At 35.2% G+C, this 19,806-nt stretch overlaps 1 protein-coding gene across 4 annotated transcripts in view; it reads right to left on the minus strand.

Annotated features, from left to right (window-relative positions):
• The window catches only part of LOC149822722 (uncharacterized), a 47,232-nt gene extending 29,520 nt beyond the window's left edge, over positions 1-17,712 (minus strand). For 2 of the 4 annotated variants that reach the window (XM_089980012.1, XM_089980009.1), the window contains exons 1-2: positions 17,458-17,700; positions 17,209-17,330 (exon numbers count right to left, since the gene is read on the minus strand). In XM_089980012.1, coding sequence (XP_089836138.1) covers positions 17,209-17,330; positions 17,458-17,642 — 307 coding nt within the window. In that variant the 5' untranslated portion in view covers positions 17,643-17,700. Of the gene's footprint in view, positions 1-10,073; positions 10,420-17,208; positions 17,331-17,457 lie in introns of those variants that run through there. The other 2 variants (XM_089980010.1, XM_089980011.1) reach the window with 2 other exon arrangements.
• Between the last annotated feature and the right edge of the window lie 2,094 nt (positions 17,713-19,806).

Consider the following 19,806-nt stretch of genomic DNA (forward strand, 5'->3'; position numbering starts at 1 on the left):
GGGTCACATTGTAAACAAGGAAAGTGTCTCTACTAATCCCGATCAAGTGGGAGTCATGTTGGGGTGGCCCAAGCCCCAGTCTATTCAGTCCCTAAGGGGGTTCTTAAGGATCATGGGGTATTATAGGCGGTTTGTGAAGTCACATGGATGTATTGTTGCCCTTCTTATGTCTATGTTGAAGAAGGGATTCTTCGCTTGGACCCCCAAAGCCGAGAGAGCTTTCGAAGAGCTCAAGCGAGCCATGCATGAGGTGTTTGTCCTTGCTTTGCCTGACTTCTCCAAGGAGTTTGAAGTCGAGACGAATGCATGTGATGCTGGAATAAGGGTTACACTCAGTCAAGAGGGCCACCCAATTGCCTTCATGAGCAAAGTCATCCCGAACATGAAGAAAGGCTTGTCCATGTATGACAAGGAAATGATGGCTATCTTGCATGCCATTGAGAAATGGAGCCCGTACCTCTTGGGGCGCCACTTTGTGGTTAAGACGAACCATAGGAGTCTCAAGTACATGTGGAAGCAAGGGATATTGACCCTCGTGCAACAAAAGTGGTTGGCCAAACTACTTGGATATGATTTCAAGCTTAGACACAAGAAAGAAAAGGAGAATGTGGTTGTCAATGCCCTTTCGTGGTGCCATGAGCCTGGATGGGCAGTTTCTTTCCATTTTTTCTATTTCTTTGGATGTAAGTGACAAGGCATGTATGAAACAAAAATCAAATAATGAAATAAAAGAGGTGAGAAGGGCCCAAGCCAGCACCCACACCACTCGGTGCATGGAGACCGCATTCTTCACAAGGGACGAATTTGGGTGCCCAAGGATTTAGATTTGATTCCGGGAATGTTGAGAGTTACATGAGTCTCCTATGGCTGGAGATATGGGTATGTCAAAGACATATCTACGGAGTCAAGGCACGGTTTTATTGGCGAGGAATGAAGCATGATGTAAGGGAGTATCTAGGAGGTGCCCGGAGTGCCAAAGCAACAAGTACAAGGCCACCAAACCGCTTGACCACTACAACCCTTTGCCTATTCTGAAGAGGGCATTGGTAGATATATCCAAAGATTTTATTGAGTCACTTCCTAACTCTCAAAGGAAGGAGGTGATCTGATGCAGAGCATCCAAATATTAGTGAGGAGCAGAAGACCCGATCAGGATTGCAAGACCTACGACCCCATGTCAAAATTGCCCATTTTGGGTACATTTGGAGTTTGAGGGGTATTTTGGTCATTTTATGTCATTTAATTTTCTGAGATTTTTGTTTCATCCATCTCAGCAAATTCATTTTGTAATATTAGTTCCATTCCTGTGATTTTTGGAACCATGTTAAAAATATTTGTATTTTTTTGCTTTATTTTTTAGGTGTCGTCATTCTATGGATCCTGATAGGTCTAGTACTCATTAGGATCTATTTGTGGCACTAGAGGGTATAAGAGCTAAAAGGGTAGTTTTCTATTTTATTTTAGCCATGGATCCAGATATTGGATCCAATTTTGTCTTGAATTTTGGAGGTCCAATCCATCTAAGTTGGAGCCCTCCTATTGGCCAACTCTTTTAGAGTGTAATTGGCAAATTCTAGGGTTAGGTTTGAAGTTGCCTCGTATGCGATTTGCGAGGTTAAAGAAAACCCAATCTTTTATTATGATTTAGAACCTCAATTCGTTGAGAAAATCGAAGAAGTCATAGGGGAGAGCGAGGATCTAGAACTTGGTTCGGATCTCGAGGAAGAGCCCCAGTGTGAAGAGGTTGATCTTACATTTGATATTTTCGCAAAGGAACCCCTAAAGAAACATTCTCGTGAATTCTTTGGTGATCCAATATTCGATAAGATCGATAAGGAAGATGAAGAGAAACCCTCACCTGAATTTGAAGATGTTCCTATGCGTGAGATCGTTGGCAAACCTATCTTCGATGAAGATGAAGTGTTCGAAGAGTTGTCTCAAATTTCTTCACTTTCTCAAATAGAATATTGTGACGAACCTACTCATGTCGTTTTTGACAACCCTATGTTTGTTGAGGATCATGAAGATTGTCTATCTTTATGAGAGGACAAACTCATCTGTGACAATCTGATGTTCGAAAAATTTTATCGAAGAAGTCTAGTCAGAATGTGGGGATTTCATAGTTGTCAACAATGACCTTAGATATGTCATTAGTGAACTCATCTTCGAGGAAGATGTGAAAATTGAAAAGTCCAATCTTAATATTGAAAATTCGATCGAGGTGTGTGTTATTAAGCATTTAAGAACTGAAAATTCCCATGTTGAGCCGTTAGAGATTTATCATAGTCCAAAATGCGAGTTGAACACATTAGGTACTATGAGCATAAAAGCCCCAAAAATAATTTTTGTGATAATCAGGATTTCGTTAGAATTGAAAATAAAGTGAACATGCAGTATGGGTTGCATCAGAACTTAGATGATTTAGGCAATACAACGAGTAATGCAATTGAAACTAGGAAAAATACATGTAGTTTATTTAAATTGTTGATTTCTGTAATATATTTACTTGCTAGTTCTGAAAAAGAAACTGCATCATTTTTGGTAACATGTGGTGAGTTTAGCAAGAAATTTTATCTTTTAAGTGAGATGTTGAATAGAAATTTTTTATGTGTTGATCAAAAAAAAATTGAAACTATTTATGCATTATTTCAAGAAAATTTTGTTAAATATTATATGATAGATAATTTTTTGCAAATTCCAGCTTTTGTTGAGCTTCAAGCACATGTTAAATATGCTTTTTGTGAAAATTCAAATTGGGGAAATCAAGTAATCTCCCAACTTGACAACCTTGTTTTTCTGAACATGCATGAGCATTATTGTTCTATATTTCTTGGCATTATAAGTTGCAAGCATGCTTATACTCGCAAATATCCAATTTTGCTTGCATTGCATAGTTCATCTCTTTATCTTGGGGACAGATTCTTCGTTGATTTTATTTTGAATTTTTGTAGGGATTATGGAACTTCGCTTGAGAAGAACAAGGCTCTGAGGATGAAGCCTTTTGACCCAAGAGAGGATGATGCAGAGCATTCGGATATTAGCGAGGAGCAAAAAACCCAATCTGAATTGCAAGACCCGCAACCCCATGACAAAATCGTCCATTTTGGGTCTATTTGGGGTTGAGGGTATTTTGGTCATTTCATATAATTTAATTTTTTGAGATTTTTGCTTAATCCATCTCAGCAAATTCATTTTGTAATATTGGTTTCATTCCTGTGATTTTTAGAACCATATTAAAAATATTTATTTTATTTTTTATTTTTTAGATGTTGGATTCTATGAATCCGAATAAGTCTAGTGCCCATTAAGATCTATTTGTGGCCCTAGAGGGTATAAGGGGTAAACAAGCATATATTTCATAAGAGCACGCTCCCACTGAGATGGACAAGACTTCTCGCTTAGTTAGAAGTGAGGTTTTAGCTATACTTTTTATTTATTGTGCATGAACATAGCGAGTATATATGGCTCTATGATAGGGTCCAAAATCCAATCTATTTTCTCTTGATGGGTTCAAGAACGGTTGTAAGTATTGTATCGTTACCCGTATCGATCGAGCCCATAGTAACACCGTATGATATCGTAAACGTATCATAAATTTTTAATAAAAAATCTAATTTTTTTAAAAAAAATCAAGAAAAAACAGAAAATTTGAGCAAAAAATCTAAAAAAATCATATCACGTGAAACAATGATGAATTGCACAAAATACAACCATTAAATCACATATAAAGCATTTATGTCTCTATGAGTCACATAAGGCATCATCAAACATCAACTAATATAGAATCATATATGATATTGCATGCATATCTCACAAGAATAATGCAAAATATAAAATATCTTGTAATTAAAAACATGCCACAAGACTCGTACTTTCATATTACATAAATAAAAACAAAATAACCAAGTTTATGAACAATTAAGTGTTAAATAACCAAGTTTTTTTAATAAAACATCAATAATCATAATCATCTTCATCGTTAATATCTTCTTCTTCTTTTTCTCCTCCTTCGACATCCACATCATGTCCAAGATACGTGAGATCTTCATCATCTACCTCTTGCGCTCATTCCACGTTAATTCACTAAATGTCATCTTCATTAAAAAAAAAGTCATTGCTTTTTCTTCAACTCAAGCTTCCAATTCATCAAAATGTTTCAAACTGATGGGATCAAATTGCTCTTTGTGCCTTCTTGATGATTAACTTTTTTATTTGCCTAAAAAGAAGACATGAAAAAATTAAAATTAATTGAGTTTTGAATGATAATTTTTTTTAAAATAAACTTTATATTTTTATATACCTTTGTCTCAGTCGCAAGTTGTAGCAAACATAACGAGGTCACTGATCCTTTTGTGCTTCAATCTATTTCTTTTTTTGGTATGGATTTGCTCAAAAAACACTCTAGTTTTTCTTGCATCCACTTGAACCACATGTTTGGCTAAAAATGTGAATGACAAAAACTCTCAAATTTGGAACATCACTTTCAAATCTGGCCCACCACATGTCTGAAAAAAAAAAAGTCAATAAGACAATAACAAATAAAATCATATAAAACATCATAACTAAATAACAATATGAAATTAAAAATAAAATAGACAAAATAATTACCTGAACGCATCGTGGTATGGTTTTGCAATGTTGTAAGCTATGTCACATGGGTGCGGGTACGGGTGTAGGTGCGACACGGGTGCGGCGCAATTTCAAAAATTTTGGACACGGGGACTCGGCTATATATATATATATATATATATATATATATATATATATATATATATATATATATATATATATATATATATATATATATAACAATAATTCTAGTAAACAATTAAAATTAAGGTAAACACATCTATGGGCCATGGTTAAAGGAAAAAAAACTTTAAACTATGACTTGTGAAAAATGGTCCATAATCTGTACTGGTCCAATTTTTGAAATGACCCCTTTACTATAACATTCACATCTTTGTGATCTGTTCAGTTTTGACATTCAAATGTTTAAACTTTATACGTTAACAGTTGCACAGATTGTGCAATACAGTCTGTGCAATGTGACTGTGCAGACTGTGCGCACAGTCACACAGACTGTATGCAGTGACTGTGCAGTTGCAGTTGCACAGTCACAGTCACAGTCTGTGACTGTGCAACTGCATTGCACAGACTAATTATATATTTTAAAAAAAAGATATAAAAAAATGAATTTTTTATATCTTTGTCCTAAAAATGGACAGTTTTGGACTCGGTCAAAGTTGACCGAGTCCAAAATGTGGATGGACTCGGCCTCGACTCGTTGACCGAGTCTGACTCGGCGTTGACCGAGTCTGGGCCGAGTCCGAAGTTGCACCCGTGTCCGCACCCGTGTTGGGACGTGTCGACTCGGGTGCGACACCTCCCTAGCCGAGTCCGTGTGACATAGGTTGTAAGTTTCCTCATATCATACAATGCATTATCATAAGTTTTCATTTTCTTATGAATTTGATCTTAAATGTTGTAATCAAGGTTTAATCTTTCAATGAAATCCAAAAGCCTCTTGTTAACTTCTCTATCCATTTTAATCATAAGGGAGTATCTAAATGCAGGATTTAAATAATATGTTGCAGCATGAAGAGGTTGATGAAGTTACCCAGTCCACCTATGATCAATAATGTTTCATATAGATATGTACAATTTTTTCTTCCCCTTCAAATTATCTCTAATGGCCTCTTTTGTCTTATACATGCCCTCATAGATATAACTCATAGTTGGTTTGTCTTCACTGTCAACTAATTGAAGCACCTTCACCAAAGGTATAGTTATTCTTAACAACTTTACGCATGAATCCTGAATTCAATTCTGAATACAATATCTACAATTTCTCTGGGGGGGGGTGTGCATGGAGATATGCATTTGATTTCACTCATCTGATGAAAACTCTTAGCTTTACTAGACTTTGCACTGTCAAAAAATTAGTAGCAAATCTAATAACTACACTACGAGTCAACTCAACACCACCATTGTATTTTATTATTAGGTTAATTTCTTGGCAGCATTCAACTGTCTACTTTGTCTTACAAATGTTGTTCATGTCCTCCAGCATGAGGTCTATACAATGGGCAGCACACGGAGTCCAAAAGAATGACCCAAAGTTTTTTTGTCAATGTTGCCCTATAATTTGATGCATTATCAGTAAATAAATTACACAATATTTTGAGATTGAACCTCTTTCACAACCTGAGTAATACATTTGTTGTCTTGGGCGTATCAGACAGATCGATTGACTTCAAAAACATAGTTCTTTTGAGGCAATAGACAAGAAAATTTATCAAGGTTCTTGACTTTCTATTTGTTTACCCATCTATCATGATGTTATACTCAGTTTCTCTCCATGATTGTCTCGTCTCATCACAATATACCTTCACTTTTTTCATATTAGCATCTAAATTTTTTTCTCTCAAAGCATAATATGAAGGCATTTTATATTTAGGCTTGTTATTGGTTATGAGAAATTTGTCGCATTGAAAAGAATGCAAGCATCATAGAACCATCTCCCAACCAAGGCATCTGCTTGCTCGACTAAATGTTGAGGAGTCATGGCAATACGAATGTCGAGCTGCACCTCATAGGCAGTCCTAGGAGGGAAAAAGCTCCTAATAGAGCCTCTAACTCTACTTTCTCTCGAGAAAAAGCCTCTAACTTTACCTAACCAATGAGAAAATCCTAGGCTTGGACACCGACTAATCTCTTCCAAATGATATTGGTGGAGAAACTGTTCTACACAATGTGGGCAAAGTTCAATATCAAGATCCAGTAGTGGAAGAGCTTTTAGGTCCTCTTCTAGGAGTGATGTTGTCATTAGATCAATCATCAACCTATCGTCCCTCCAAACACATCATAGGAGTTAATCACCAATGTACTCAGGAAAGGCACTCCTTTAAAACGCACCCGAAAACTACACAATTTTTCCTTTAAAAACAAAGTTTTCAATCTAATGGTTTATGAAGGAAATAGGTTGCTCAACCGGTGCAACTATTGTAAGAGGGAGAATCATGAATGCATTTCTAGGATGAAGCATTATTTAGCCAACACAAGGCAAAATGTGGTTAAATGCAATTCTAAGCACCTGCCAGATGGTATAAAATGGCAAATGAATGAGCTATTGAAGGAATCTCAAAGGAAGAGGCAGAAAAAATAGTAGGAGACGACATAAATTGGAGGCTACGATATGTCCCAACCCTAGGAAGACCCAAAAGTGCTATCTAAGGCATATGGAGAAGCAACCGACAACGTGACTAGCCCTACTGAGGAGAAGTTGAAGATTTTACGACAACAGAAGGGAAAAGGGGTGGAGGTGGGGACAGGCAGCAGTGGTACTGTATGTGCACCAACTCGTGGTGGAGATGGTGGCAGTATTAAGGGAAGAAGGGGAGGAGATATGAGATGTACGTATCCACAATGTGGGTTTGATACCTATTTTTCACCTATAACGACCCCTAGAGCCAAACTAGATATACGTTATGCCAATGGCCTCCAAGCAAATGATTGAGCAGGCAGATCTAGCAATTGGGTATTTTTTTATAAGAGTTGCACATCATTTAACATTGCAAACTCATATCATTTTTAGGCTATGGCTAATGCAATAGCCAATATAGGAGTTGGTTACAAGATTCCCTCCTATCATGCATTGAAGGGCAAGATTTTGAAGCAAGTTGTTGAAGTGAAGCAGTGGTATGGTGAATTCAGAGAGTCATGGAAGACTATGAGCTGCACCATCATGGTAGATGGGTGGGCCGACAGGTGACAATGAAATCTAGTAATTTAGTAAATTCTTTTGTTTTTTGTTTTATGGGTGTTATGTTTTTGAAATTTGTTGATATATGTCAAATAAAAAAAAACTACAAGGAGTTGTTTGCGATTTTCAAAGATGTGGAGCATGTTAAGCTTGAAAAGGCGGTATAATTCATTATTGATAATGCAACAAACTTAATAGCTATTGAATTAATGTTGCAAGAGAAATATAGATGCTTTGTTTGGTGTCCATGTGTAGCGCATTACATTGATCTCATGCTTGAAGATATTGGTAAGATAAAGGGCATTTGTGAGTGCATTGAAATGTGCAAACAAATAAAAAAATATATATTTATAATCATTTGGTTATCCTAAACTTGATGAGGAGGTTTACCAAGGGAACCGAGTTGATACACCCTGCATTGACAAGGTTTGCTACAAAAATTTTAACTCTACAATGCCTTGTCATTTATCAAAATGAATTAAAGCAAATGTTTGCTTCAAATGAGTGGTTTGCAAACGGGTGTCCTAAACTCCATTGAGAAACTTAATGTAGATCATATTCTTCAAAGATAAATACATGTGGAGTTAACCAAGTATGATCAAAACGAGAGGGACTTTGAACGAAGAAACACAATCCAATTGTGTAGCTCATTGCAACCGGGTATGCATTTGAAATTCAATGTTATTATATTTAATTATGTATTTTTTTGTTGCAAGGATTTTCTTTCATGATATATTTTTTTTGTTGGTTCAGATCAATGGTGGAATAGGTTTGGTGGAGATGCCCGTGAATTATCTAGGTTTGCACAACGTATTTTGAGTTAGGGATGCAATAGAAGTGGAGTTTTTTTAGTGAATCCACACAAAGAAAAGGAATAGATTTGAGCACTCTCAATTAAATGATCTTGTATTTGTCGCCTACAATATGAGATTGAAGCAAAGGTAACATTAAGATATATGCTAATGGATCTACTTTAATTCAACTTGTATTCTAATATATATGCGAATGTTGCAAACAAATACAAAGAGAATCGAGAAGATGCCAAAGCAGCTATGATCCCATCAGTAGTGACAACTTCAATATATTGGTTGAGCGGGTAGAAAAAAGTCCGGTGTCTTGGATGATGATTGGAGGCTGAGATGGAGGCTCAGGTGAATGATGACAATGATTACGCTGGCCCAGAGATGAATGTGGATGAAGGAGGAGAAGAAGATGACTCAAAAGAAGATCCATCATTTGAATATCAATGATAGATTATGATGCTTCTTCTTTTGTTTTGTTATGTAATATATAACTTTGATATCAAACATTCATGCTTGTGAATTTGTGACTTCTGTTAAATGTTTGTAAGGAGTATTATCAATATCGTATCCAATATTTTACTAGTGTATGTTTATGTTTAATTAATCATAATGCATACATTCATATTCTTTTTTTTCTATTGCATTCTATAACTTTTTTTTGAATTTTTTGGAGATTTTTCTCTATTTTTTGTAATTTTTCAGATTTTTTGTTATTTTTAATTCAAGTTTTTTTTCTGTATCTTACGATACACTTGTATCTCAGGCTCATGCAATACGGGTTCTGATAAGCTAATTACAACATTGGATTGAAGAAAATGAAATAAAAACATGAACAGAGAATAATATCGTTATCATAATCCGAACATTCATGCATTCCTTTGGCATTTTTTTCTATTTCCCAGTTTTATTCTCGTTACTTTATCCACTTGTGCTCCACAAGATAAGCTTGACCAATTTGCAATGGATTGAAGAAAATGGAATAAAAACATAATCAGAGAATAATATCGTTATCATAATCCAAACATGCATATCATTCCTTTGGCATTTTTTTCTATTTCCCAGTTTTATTGTCGTTACTGCATCCACTTGTGCTCCACAAGATGAGCTAAGAACGAATTGGCCTTTTTCTCAACTCTAGAAAGCATTGTGCAATTTCTCGTTTGAAGAAGGAAAGAGAACCTTACTGTCTAAGGCAAAAGTGCAACAGGTCTTGATTACGCTCTTTTGCTATTGCCAAATGTCAGAACAGTACATTTCCATTTCTTATACAATTTATACTTCCATTTTTTCTGTCTTCTTCTATTTGCTAAATTTCTATTATTAAAAGTTGCTTTCATATTCCTTTATTTACTAGATCATATTGATCAAAACTAAAATGAAAATTATTTCAATGTGCCAACTTATGGAGGCCTTAGATTTTCTGTTTAACAGGTTGGAAACAATGATCGTAAGCTGGGTCTCATCAATAACTTAAGTGTTGGTTGTCAATTTGGAAGAGCCAAGGAGAAAAAACAAAAAAAGCAGACACTCTTATACACATTTTCTTCTCACAAATAAGCTGTCATGACTTGGTTTAACACATTGGGTATCATTTGGAAAACAGAGAATCATGGACACGTGAAAGTATGTGACATATTGGCTTGCTCTCTGGGCCAATTCACATATCAACATCAAAACAAGAATTTATCTTAAAAAACAAGGGAAATGAACATATTCATTAGCATATCAACTACACAGTCTCTAAAAGTGCATGAAATCCACTTTGTAGAAGTCCACATGTTCTAGCTTATCAAACTTGCAAATGTCCTTGATCTAATCAACTGAGTGACCATCATACATCATCATTGCCCACTGATAAATATATCAACACATGCCCAATTAGCAAGTATAATAAAAGTAATAACACAATGCAGTATAACAGTATAACTGTTACATCAAATAACCAAACATTAACACGTTGCTGAATGTTGAGATGCATCGATCAAGAACAACAATTGTAGAAACAAAAATCTTAAACAGCCTAACAGAAAGACCACTATACTCCAATACTGGTCATGAAACAATGCATAAAAAGAAGGCGCATTAAAGCTGTCAGAATAACAAACTAAAAAAATTAAGTGCTGATATCAAAAGAGAAACAATGTTCAAAATATACAACTTGATTCAGGCCTCCACAAGGACTCGTTCTAACTCCAAACTCAAGCAACCACTAACTGATGAAAATGGTAAATCAAGTTTTATTTGTTACATCTTGGATTATTGCACATTCAAACCTTGAGACAAGAAATTTTGCGAACAAAAAGAAGACCAAGGTTGCCAAACTAGGAAGCGGAAGCGGGAAACGATACAGGAAGCGAAAGCGAGGCATTTTAAAATTTATACGAAGCGGGAAGCGAAGTTTCAATTTAAAAGCGAAATATGAATAAAAAATGAAGCAATATGGAATCAAACAAGAAACAAATAAAAACTAAAATAAAATTGATCATTCATATATTTCATGATTTTTCTGTAAAAGAGTTAAATTTTTGTTAAAATCTAACAATGATGGGTACCAAATACCAATTTAAAGAAAGTACATGGAAAGTGAGTGAAAGTGTGAGAGAAAATACATGAAAAAGATGAAAAGAAACATGAGAAAAGTATATAGTCTGGATAGACCATGTGTATGAGAAGCATAGAAGAAGCGTGGGGGAAGCGAGCTTCCCATGAAGTTTCGGAAGTAAGGAGTATCGCGCTTCCGAAGCGAGTTTCCGGGAAGCGAGCTTCCCACCTACCTAAGAAGCTTCTGGTAACTCTAAAGAAGACCATACATAGAAAACAGGGTTATTGTTAACGAAACCAATACTTTTCGCATTGGTCCAGCAGCATGAATGCAAACCTTCTGGCTTCAGACAATATCCATCTTGGGAATTAGTTTTGACAGTTGAGATACTTTATGCAACTTCATATTTATTCTTTGACAATTATTAAGAAAACACCGAAAAAACGAGGACCAATCATACATATAAGCAACCATCAGACACTGATTAATATCGTACATATATGACAGAGGGCCACTGTTGAGTATTAATAGAGATGAACAAGAAGCAGGCCCAGAGACGCATTCCCACTTTTGTATTAATTTATTAGTAGGAATGTTGTGAAACTAGAATCTACTTGAATATCGACAAGGTTTGAGGACAATTCAGATTGGAAAAAGTCAGCAAACAGCAACGAGACTTGGATCAGAAGAAGCAAAACCAATACTAATAATAATGTATCAGAAAGGGCAACATTGCAAATAAGCAAAATGGCAGTGCATAGAGTGACATATTTTAAGTTTTCAAACAAAAAAATAATTGTTCTTCAAAAAAATCCATAAATTAGTTTTCAAAATGCTAAATTGATAGATAAATAGTAAGAACAAAAAAGCACAGATTTTCCTACAACAATTCCATGTCCAAGAGCCCCATACCCCCGACAAACAATATTGCAACCAAACCTTAGTGTCAACATATGATGAAGACCATACAGATTTTTTAAATGAGCAAAAGATTTAAGGATTCAAGGCTTCATCCCCGTTCATTCTTGAGTTATGAGATACCTTTTAAATCTCCAGGAAAATTAAATTCCATAATCTTTGTTTCACAATATATCTTCTTCATTTACAGCCACAAATTCATTTTGAATGCTTCACTAAGTAGAAAATGGATAAAAGAGATGGTAGACTAATGTTGTAATGATCGTATTGGTACCCGTACCAGAAGGGCTGGCGATACGGGTGTATCATACCGTATCATATCATATTGTATGATACAGAAAAAAAAACCATTTTAAAAATAAAAAATCAGAGAACTTCCAAAAATCATAAAAATTTAAAAAGTCATAAAATGAAATAAAAAAAATCAAATTTAAGCATTATGAGCAATTAAACATACACATGTACTGCTATAATATGCAAAACAATATTGTAACAAACTAACAACTAACAAAACAAAAGGTTAAGTATTAAAGATTTATATCACATAACAAACAAAAGAAAAAAAGTTTTGAATAAACAAACTCTAAACATCATTCCAAAATAAAACAAAATTTAAAATATCTATAAAATTTAAAATACAACCACAAAGAGAAATAAAACACATTTAAGTAGTCAAACTACAATATTAAGTAAACTTAATTATGAAAAAAAATGAGTATGAATAAATATGTAACAACTATCATGAAAGCTATAATTATAATGTTATAATAGTAAATCCACTACATATATCAAAATAGTCAGAAATTAAACATTAAAAAGTTAAAAAAAAAGTAGCACCTTGGCAGAAGTTTTCGCAACAGGGTCTGGGTGCAGTTCAAGGATATGTCTATAAGATGGATCCCAGGGAGTTATGATGACCATTACACACTTGACAGCCTGAGCACTTTGTGATTATCAAAAGCAATGGTGCAAGAATGCACGTCATGAGTTCTTCTATAAAACAAAACTCTGAATACATTGTTTATTTTTTCACTTACATAGCATGACAGGCTGATGGATCTATATTAGCTTTCCAGTGGCAACTAAAACTGTGTAAGATAGAGAAGGGTAATGTTGGCTTTCAAATAGCACAAGAGTCTGATATGAATCATCATGATCTTTCTAGTGGAATTTAAACAATATAGGATTTACAGAATTCTTTCTTGTCCTTTTGGTTGAAAGGAGCCTGAATACATTGTTACTAGGCTTCTCTTCTACCCTTTATCTTATGCCAAAATTACCCTTTTCAACATTCCATATAGAGTGAAATTTATAAATTGTGATAAAAAATGGTGCATGCCAACAAGCAACTCGCACATAATATACTTTGGATGCAAATGTACTAAACCATTTGAAAGTTCTTATAGGATTAGGAATTTAGGACTTCAGGAGCCCTCTACCACTTCTGGAAAATGAGCATTAGTAGGTTCACACCATTGGAAATTCAGCTGGAATCTGGCCCTTCAGTTGGAAATAATTATCCATATATGTCATATAATTCTCGAATAATCATTGTTCTAACCAGTGTTATCAGTATCGTATTGTATCATATGATTTGATACGGTGTATTGTAGTATTGCTAGCCCATGTGATACGATATACCCGCTTGAATTGGAAAATGCAATGTATCAGACCATATCACACTGTATCATACCGTATCATACGATACACGCCGCATCGTAAGATACAAATATTTTTTTCACATTTTTTGTTGAAAATTTTCAGGTAATGTATTTTGGATCCTTTCTTACTTTTAGTGACAACTTTTTACATAAATAAGGCTTTATTAGAGTCATATTCACTTATTTCTTAAGCTATGGGAACAAAAAAATTTAAAAAAAATCTTAATTTATTGTGATTAGTGAAGACAAGAGAGAAGATAAGTATTATTATTAAAGAGCATGCATTATTCAACTTTTGTGCTTATTGTAATTAGTGAAACTAATTAGTAAAAGATATTGTGAAACTTCTTTGTTTTAATGCTTACTACTTATGAAATGTCCTATTACTTTCATACCAGATGCTGAAAAAGAAAAGCACCATCATGAATGAAAGGCCAAGAGGTGTCCCATGAGACTAATGTTTGCCATAACAATAGGAAGCTGATGAAGCTCCATTTGATAGCTATTGCTGATGCATTTGTCACAAAAGCTAAAGAAAAAGCAGACTGAAGAAAAGGGGGAAACAGAAAACAAGGGTCATAAACTATGTCACATGGGTGCAGGTGCAGGTGCAGGTGCAGGTGCAGGTGCGGGTGCGGGTGCGGGTGCGGGGGTGCGGCACTTTCAAAAAACTTGGGTGCGAGGGTGCGGCAATATATATATATATATATATATATATATATATATATATATATATATATATAATTTTTAAGTTTTAACAGTTAACAACATTAACACTAATGAATGTTCATCTTGGGCATGACCGAGTCGAGCTAGGTCAATTCAGGTTGGGTCAGGTCTACCCAACCCCACTTTCATCCCTACACTACAGCGGCATAAAACATAAATGAACATGATATTTTACCGGTCAAAGCAATTAACTTTTCTAATGCATTTATTGATTACTTATAGAGAGAGAGAGAGTAATTAACCACCTTGGAACTTTTTTTTGTTAGATAGTACAAGCCCTCCTCCCCTCACTTACTGCACATTGGTTGGCCTCCAGTTGGTAAAACCCTTGAGGTCCCCTCTGCCCACCTGAGGAGTACCACCTTTGAACTTTAAAGTGATTCTACCAGACTGCCATAAGATCCTGTTTAGAATCTGTAGCTGGGATGGATGTTTATTAAGTTTATGTATTTGAAGAAGTGGCAGCTTCTAAATTCATGATTTAGCCTAAATACAAAAGAGAAAGGGCTTCACTTCTCATCCCAAATGCATAAACGCCAATCCTATCACCGAGATTCCAAACAGGCCGTAAATTCCATTGGTGGTGGCCACCTCCAAGGTATATAGCCATAGCATTTCTCATCATGAATTTATCCTAGAAATTGGAGTCCCGTGGAATCAAGAAATTAATGGGAACTGAGCAGTCTGTTCCTTTGGTAAATCTCCACCCCTCGGCCGTTACGTCTTTGCTAGCCTTTAAGAAGTTTCTTCCCAAGATAAAAGTAACTAAAAATCATGCAGAATTAATTCTTCTTTCATTTTCCATGAAACCCCTTTAAACGTCCTTATTTTTTCCATAATGACGAGGAACATGTATCGGCTAGTATTTACCAACCAAACACAAGTTACAAGAAGCAAACAACTACTCCATCAAGCAGCCATTTCTTCTTCTTCTTTTTGGTCCAAAAAATGGACACAAATGACCCTGGGTGCGTTGACCGCACCGGGTGCCGCACCCACACGCACACCAGCGTCGCATCGCGTTGATGCGGGTGCAGCACCCAGTTGGCCGAATCCTTGTGACCTTGGTCATAAACGATCAACTTCTCTCAAGCAATTGAGACCAAGTAAATGGATGCCTTCAACCATGGTCACCTATATCGTTCAAGGTAAATTCTCTGAGAGATTTTCAAAAGTTTGTATTTCTAGGAAAAATAATGTGAGTTTTCAAAATTGAAGAAAATATAAATAATAACCAAAAAAGTTAAGAAAATACTAAGTTTTGCATTACTTTTCTTCCAAAAATATAAAGAAACAAGTTTTAAAAGGTTTTAAAAATATAAAAGAAACAAAAAAATATGAATGCAAACTTAAAATATAAAAGAGTTTTTTTCCAAAAATATTGTGCACAAAATTTTGACTTTTGGTGATATTTTGAAAATATTGCAAGATATTCCTGATATTATCAGCTACCTTGAAATAGCCGATATTAAAGTGATATTTTCAAAATACCACCGATATAGGTGACACTGCTCTCAACTCACTAACATTTACCAACTACTGTGACCAAGAGTATAGATGGGCACTGCTATGACCACCCCCTTCTTCACACACCAGGTTGTATTCTTTCCAAGACTTACAGTAGAGAGGACTGTACTTTTGTCTACCATGTCATAATCTATTTTTAAGGATGAACGATGAAGCAATTCCTTTGTGATCCAATCAATAGCATTATATGACACCTCTCCATGTTCAAATATGTAGTTACCTTTAAAGAATCAGCTACACATAGAAATCATTGGCTTACTCTTTTTTTACAGCACTTTTAAAAGTAGCTTGCCTTATCTCAATTCTCCTTGTTTTGTAGCTCAATATTTTGAGCCATCAGAAATTACCACAAAATTAATTTTGGGAATAGACCAAGCATGCAACTCCTTCACACGGTAACTAACATGTTCCCTTCTTCTGCTGTCTCATAAACTTGCTGAATATCCACCTAAAGCCACAACCATATGGTCCAATAGAGACCTATGTTTGATTAATGGACTTTCATTTGCAGATTGACTGGGACATCTGAATTATTTTTATACTAATATTTTACAGATTATTCCACAGATAGCAATACAAGGTCAGTTCATACTGGAGCTTCATGTTTCTTAAAAGGGACAACACTATGTCTTTCAAAGTGCACTACCTACAATCCTCAAATCATGAAAGCAACTGCGTCCCTTAATTTTATCACCCCAAACAACTTCCAATGGAATTTGAAAAGGAAGAGAAATGTGTTGACAAAGCCATGTGCTAGAACATCTCGAATTTCCTCCACAAGACTTTAGAGAGCGTTACTTCTTTGGTTCCAATGAAACAACCACATCCCTAAAGCAATCACTCGATAATATATGATGATCAAAACCTAAATATATTACATCACTCTGATTTTGTAATCCTAAGGACTAAAAAAGAACAGCATCATCACGGGGACAATATATGGTGTGCAACTGAACAAGGCAAAAAGGACAACAGCAAATGGAAAACGAATCCATGAAAGTGCACCCTTATATTTTCACTGCCCATTGCTAATAACCAAACAGCTTTCCATTTTATATTTATTTTGAGCAGCGATAGAACCATATAATTTGAGAAAACACAATGAGAAAGACAAAAGTGCAGTAAAAGATAAAGACAGAAAACGAACAGCAAAGGATACAATCACAAATTAAATTCAACGAACCATATTGAAAGCATTTAAACGGGAATCATCCAAAAGATACAAAACAAATGATTGGTCAGAGAGGCGAATCACTAATATACCTTCAGAAAGCCATCCCCAGCTGCTCGGAGAAGAGGATGAGAGCATGGAAGTGAGCAATGCAGATGCATTGGCGCTGTGAAGAGGCATCATGGAAAGCAGAGAACTCAACTCTACTGGGTACCTGCAAAAAGAACGCATGAAAGACTGAACTGAGCAAAACCATCCAAAGAATAAGAGCTTTGAGAGATACCATCGTGTTGAAATAGAAAGGAGAGTAGACTAAACGTGTTGGGGAAGATGGGATTTACCTGAAGGAGGAGGGGTTCGTGCTGGGGCTTGAGAAACGAAAGGAAGGCCTGCAGCGGGTGGGGTTTTGTGGGATATTGGCGGGAGAAAAGAGCTTCGCCGGGCGGCACGCATTCCTCACGGTGGTGGTGGTGGTGGGTGCACGAAAGATGGTCCTCGCGCACGCTGCTGCTGCCGCCCTCGACATGGTTGATGCTGGGGGAGGCAAAGGCTTGCTTCAGCCCTACAACTACGGCCTGTGCTAGCTTTCTAGAGAGAAGGACAAAGAGAGAGTCTTCTTTTGGTACAAATTCAGAAAGGTCGGTCGTCGGTTCGGGTCTAGCCCAGCCCAAGCAATATGAGACCTGCGAAGCTTTATCTCAAAGTTCGTATTTTTTTTTTTTTGAAAAATAGAAGAGGAAACGAATTTTTTCCTTATTATTTGATGAAAAGTATTTGTATATTTTAATATATAAAATATGTTTATGCTAAAATTATTATTAAAGAATATTTGCTCCTGATCAAGGCAACGAGCTAATGATCTAGAAATCATAAGTACTAGTGGCATCAACTCAATCTAACCACACAAATGTGTTTAGCAAAGTTTGTTTGTTAAGGGTCAAAAGCTTTGGACATGCTAACTTTTTGAGTTATGAAATTTTAGCATATTATGGGTCGTTGATTTTTTAATCATTTTAAAACCCAATTACTTATCATAATCACATTATTCAAAACAAGTTTATCACTAAACAAATCATGATTATTTGATCTAAAAATAATTGCAAAAAGAGAGAACACATGTCAGAAAGGTATAATGGTCATTTTTTAATATATATAACCATGATTAATGTCTAACAGAGACTATTTTGCTTTCATGGTGAAAAAGTTGAGGACCAATTTGCAAAATCTCATAAGGCATGGACTATTTTTCTACATTACTGAAATGTTGTTTGTATGTGGTATGAGTGTTTCACGTGTCAATGTCATGTCCCAAAGATTTGAAGCAAACTTCAAAGGTCAAACCTATGATATTGTGCATGACCAAGTTGGCCAAGTGCACGAGCTAAGCTCAGCAAAGCAGACATGTGAAGCTAACCAAAGGTGAAAACTCTGGCATCAGTCGTTCTGAATTCGGGTTTCTCACTTGGATATATTATAATTGCACTCATGACTGTAAATTGTGACTTTAAATTAGGGTTGTATACAAATCAGATATGGACAGATATCCCATCAGAGTCTGATATCTTATTTTTGGATTTGGATTTTTTTAAGTAAAATCTGAATGTGAATCCAGATCAAATTCAGATCTATTCGATCTGATCACTTTTTGTTTTGGATTTAAATCGATCCAAATCAAAATCTGAGCTAGTTGCATTTTTTACATGTAAATAATTCTATTTTTTATCCAGATTCAACTTTATCTCATCATATCTGATTCGGATTCAGATCTACTTTTGTATTTTGATTTAGATTCAGATGTGATAGATCCAGCCGGAGTCTGACCCATTCTGATGTAAGTTGGGGGAGCCGAGAAAAAAGGCCAACTTCGAAATATCTAGGAAAACAAGAAACAAATCTGGAAATAGCAAGAAATTTAAAGAAACTACTGAAAATTAATGAAAATTTACAGGAAATAAACCAAATAAATTGGAAGATGACAATTTCTGAAATCCAACTCAAGTCTCCTAAACCCCTAGATTTTCTCTCTATTTAGAGATGAAAAAAAATTTATCTTGATAACCCAACTTTTAATCTTGATAAAGCCTATCTAGGACAATTTCCTAAATCTATTTAACTCCATATTCAATAGGAATCTATCATTTGGACATAATATCCAAAATATAAACTAGACAAAATACAAATATAAAAATGGATCTTGATGGATCCTTGTGAACTTGATTCTTTTGTTCCACTCATGTATTCTCTTTGGGTTGGAGAAGACTTACTTTAAAGTCTTGCGCTTTTTTTAATTTCATTTCGAGTTGAAAAATGATGCAGGAGCACAGTAAAAGACCCATGTTTATTTGGATCTATTTTAGATTTAATTTTTTTTTAGATATTTGTATTTGGATATTGTATTTATCTAAGATCCAAAAGTAGGATTAGGTTTCTTTTTTAAATATTTGTTAAGTGGGGGAGTAATGAGATAAATGATTGAATACTATTATTTTCTCTACATTTTTTATAATTTTTATTATTATTTTTGCTCTCTTTTTTTTTCGTGTGAGTTTTCTTCAGTCTTCAAGATCAAAGGTGCATTAATTTGATATCAAAGCGATGGATCAATGTCTTGATTTCTTCGAGGAATGATTTTGCCGAAATTGAAAATTCACCAAGTATTCAACCCAGGGAGAAGCATTGATTGATCATAG

Source organism: Nuphar pumila, chromosome 11 (assembly GCF_984573655.1).
Source record: "Nuphar pumila chromosome 11, dmNupPumi1.hap1.1, whole genome shotgun sequence".
Lineage (NCBI taxonomy): Eukaryota > Viridiplantae > Streptophyta > Magnoliopsida > Nymphaeales > Nymphaeaceae > Nuphar > Nuphar pumila.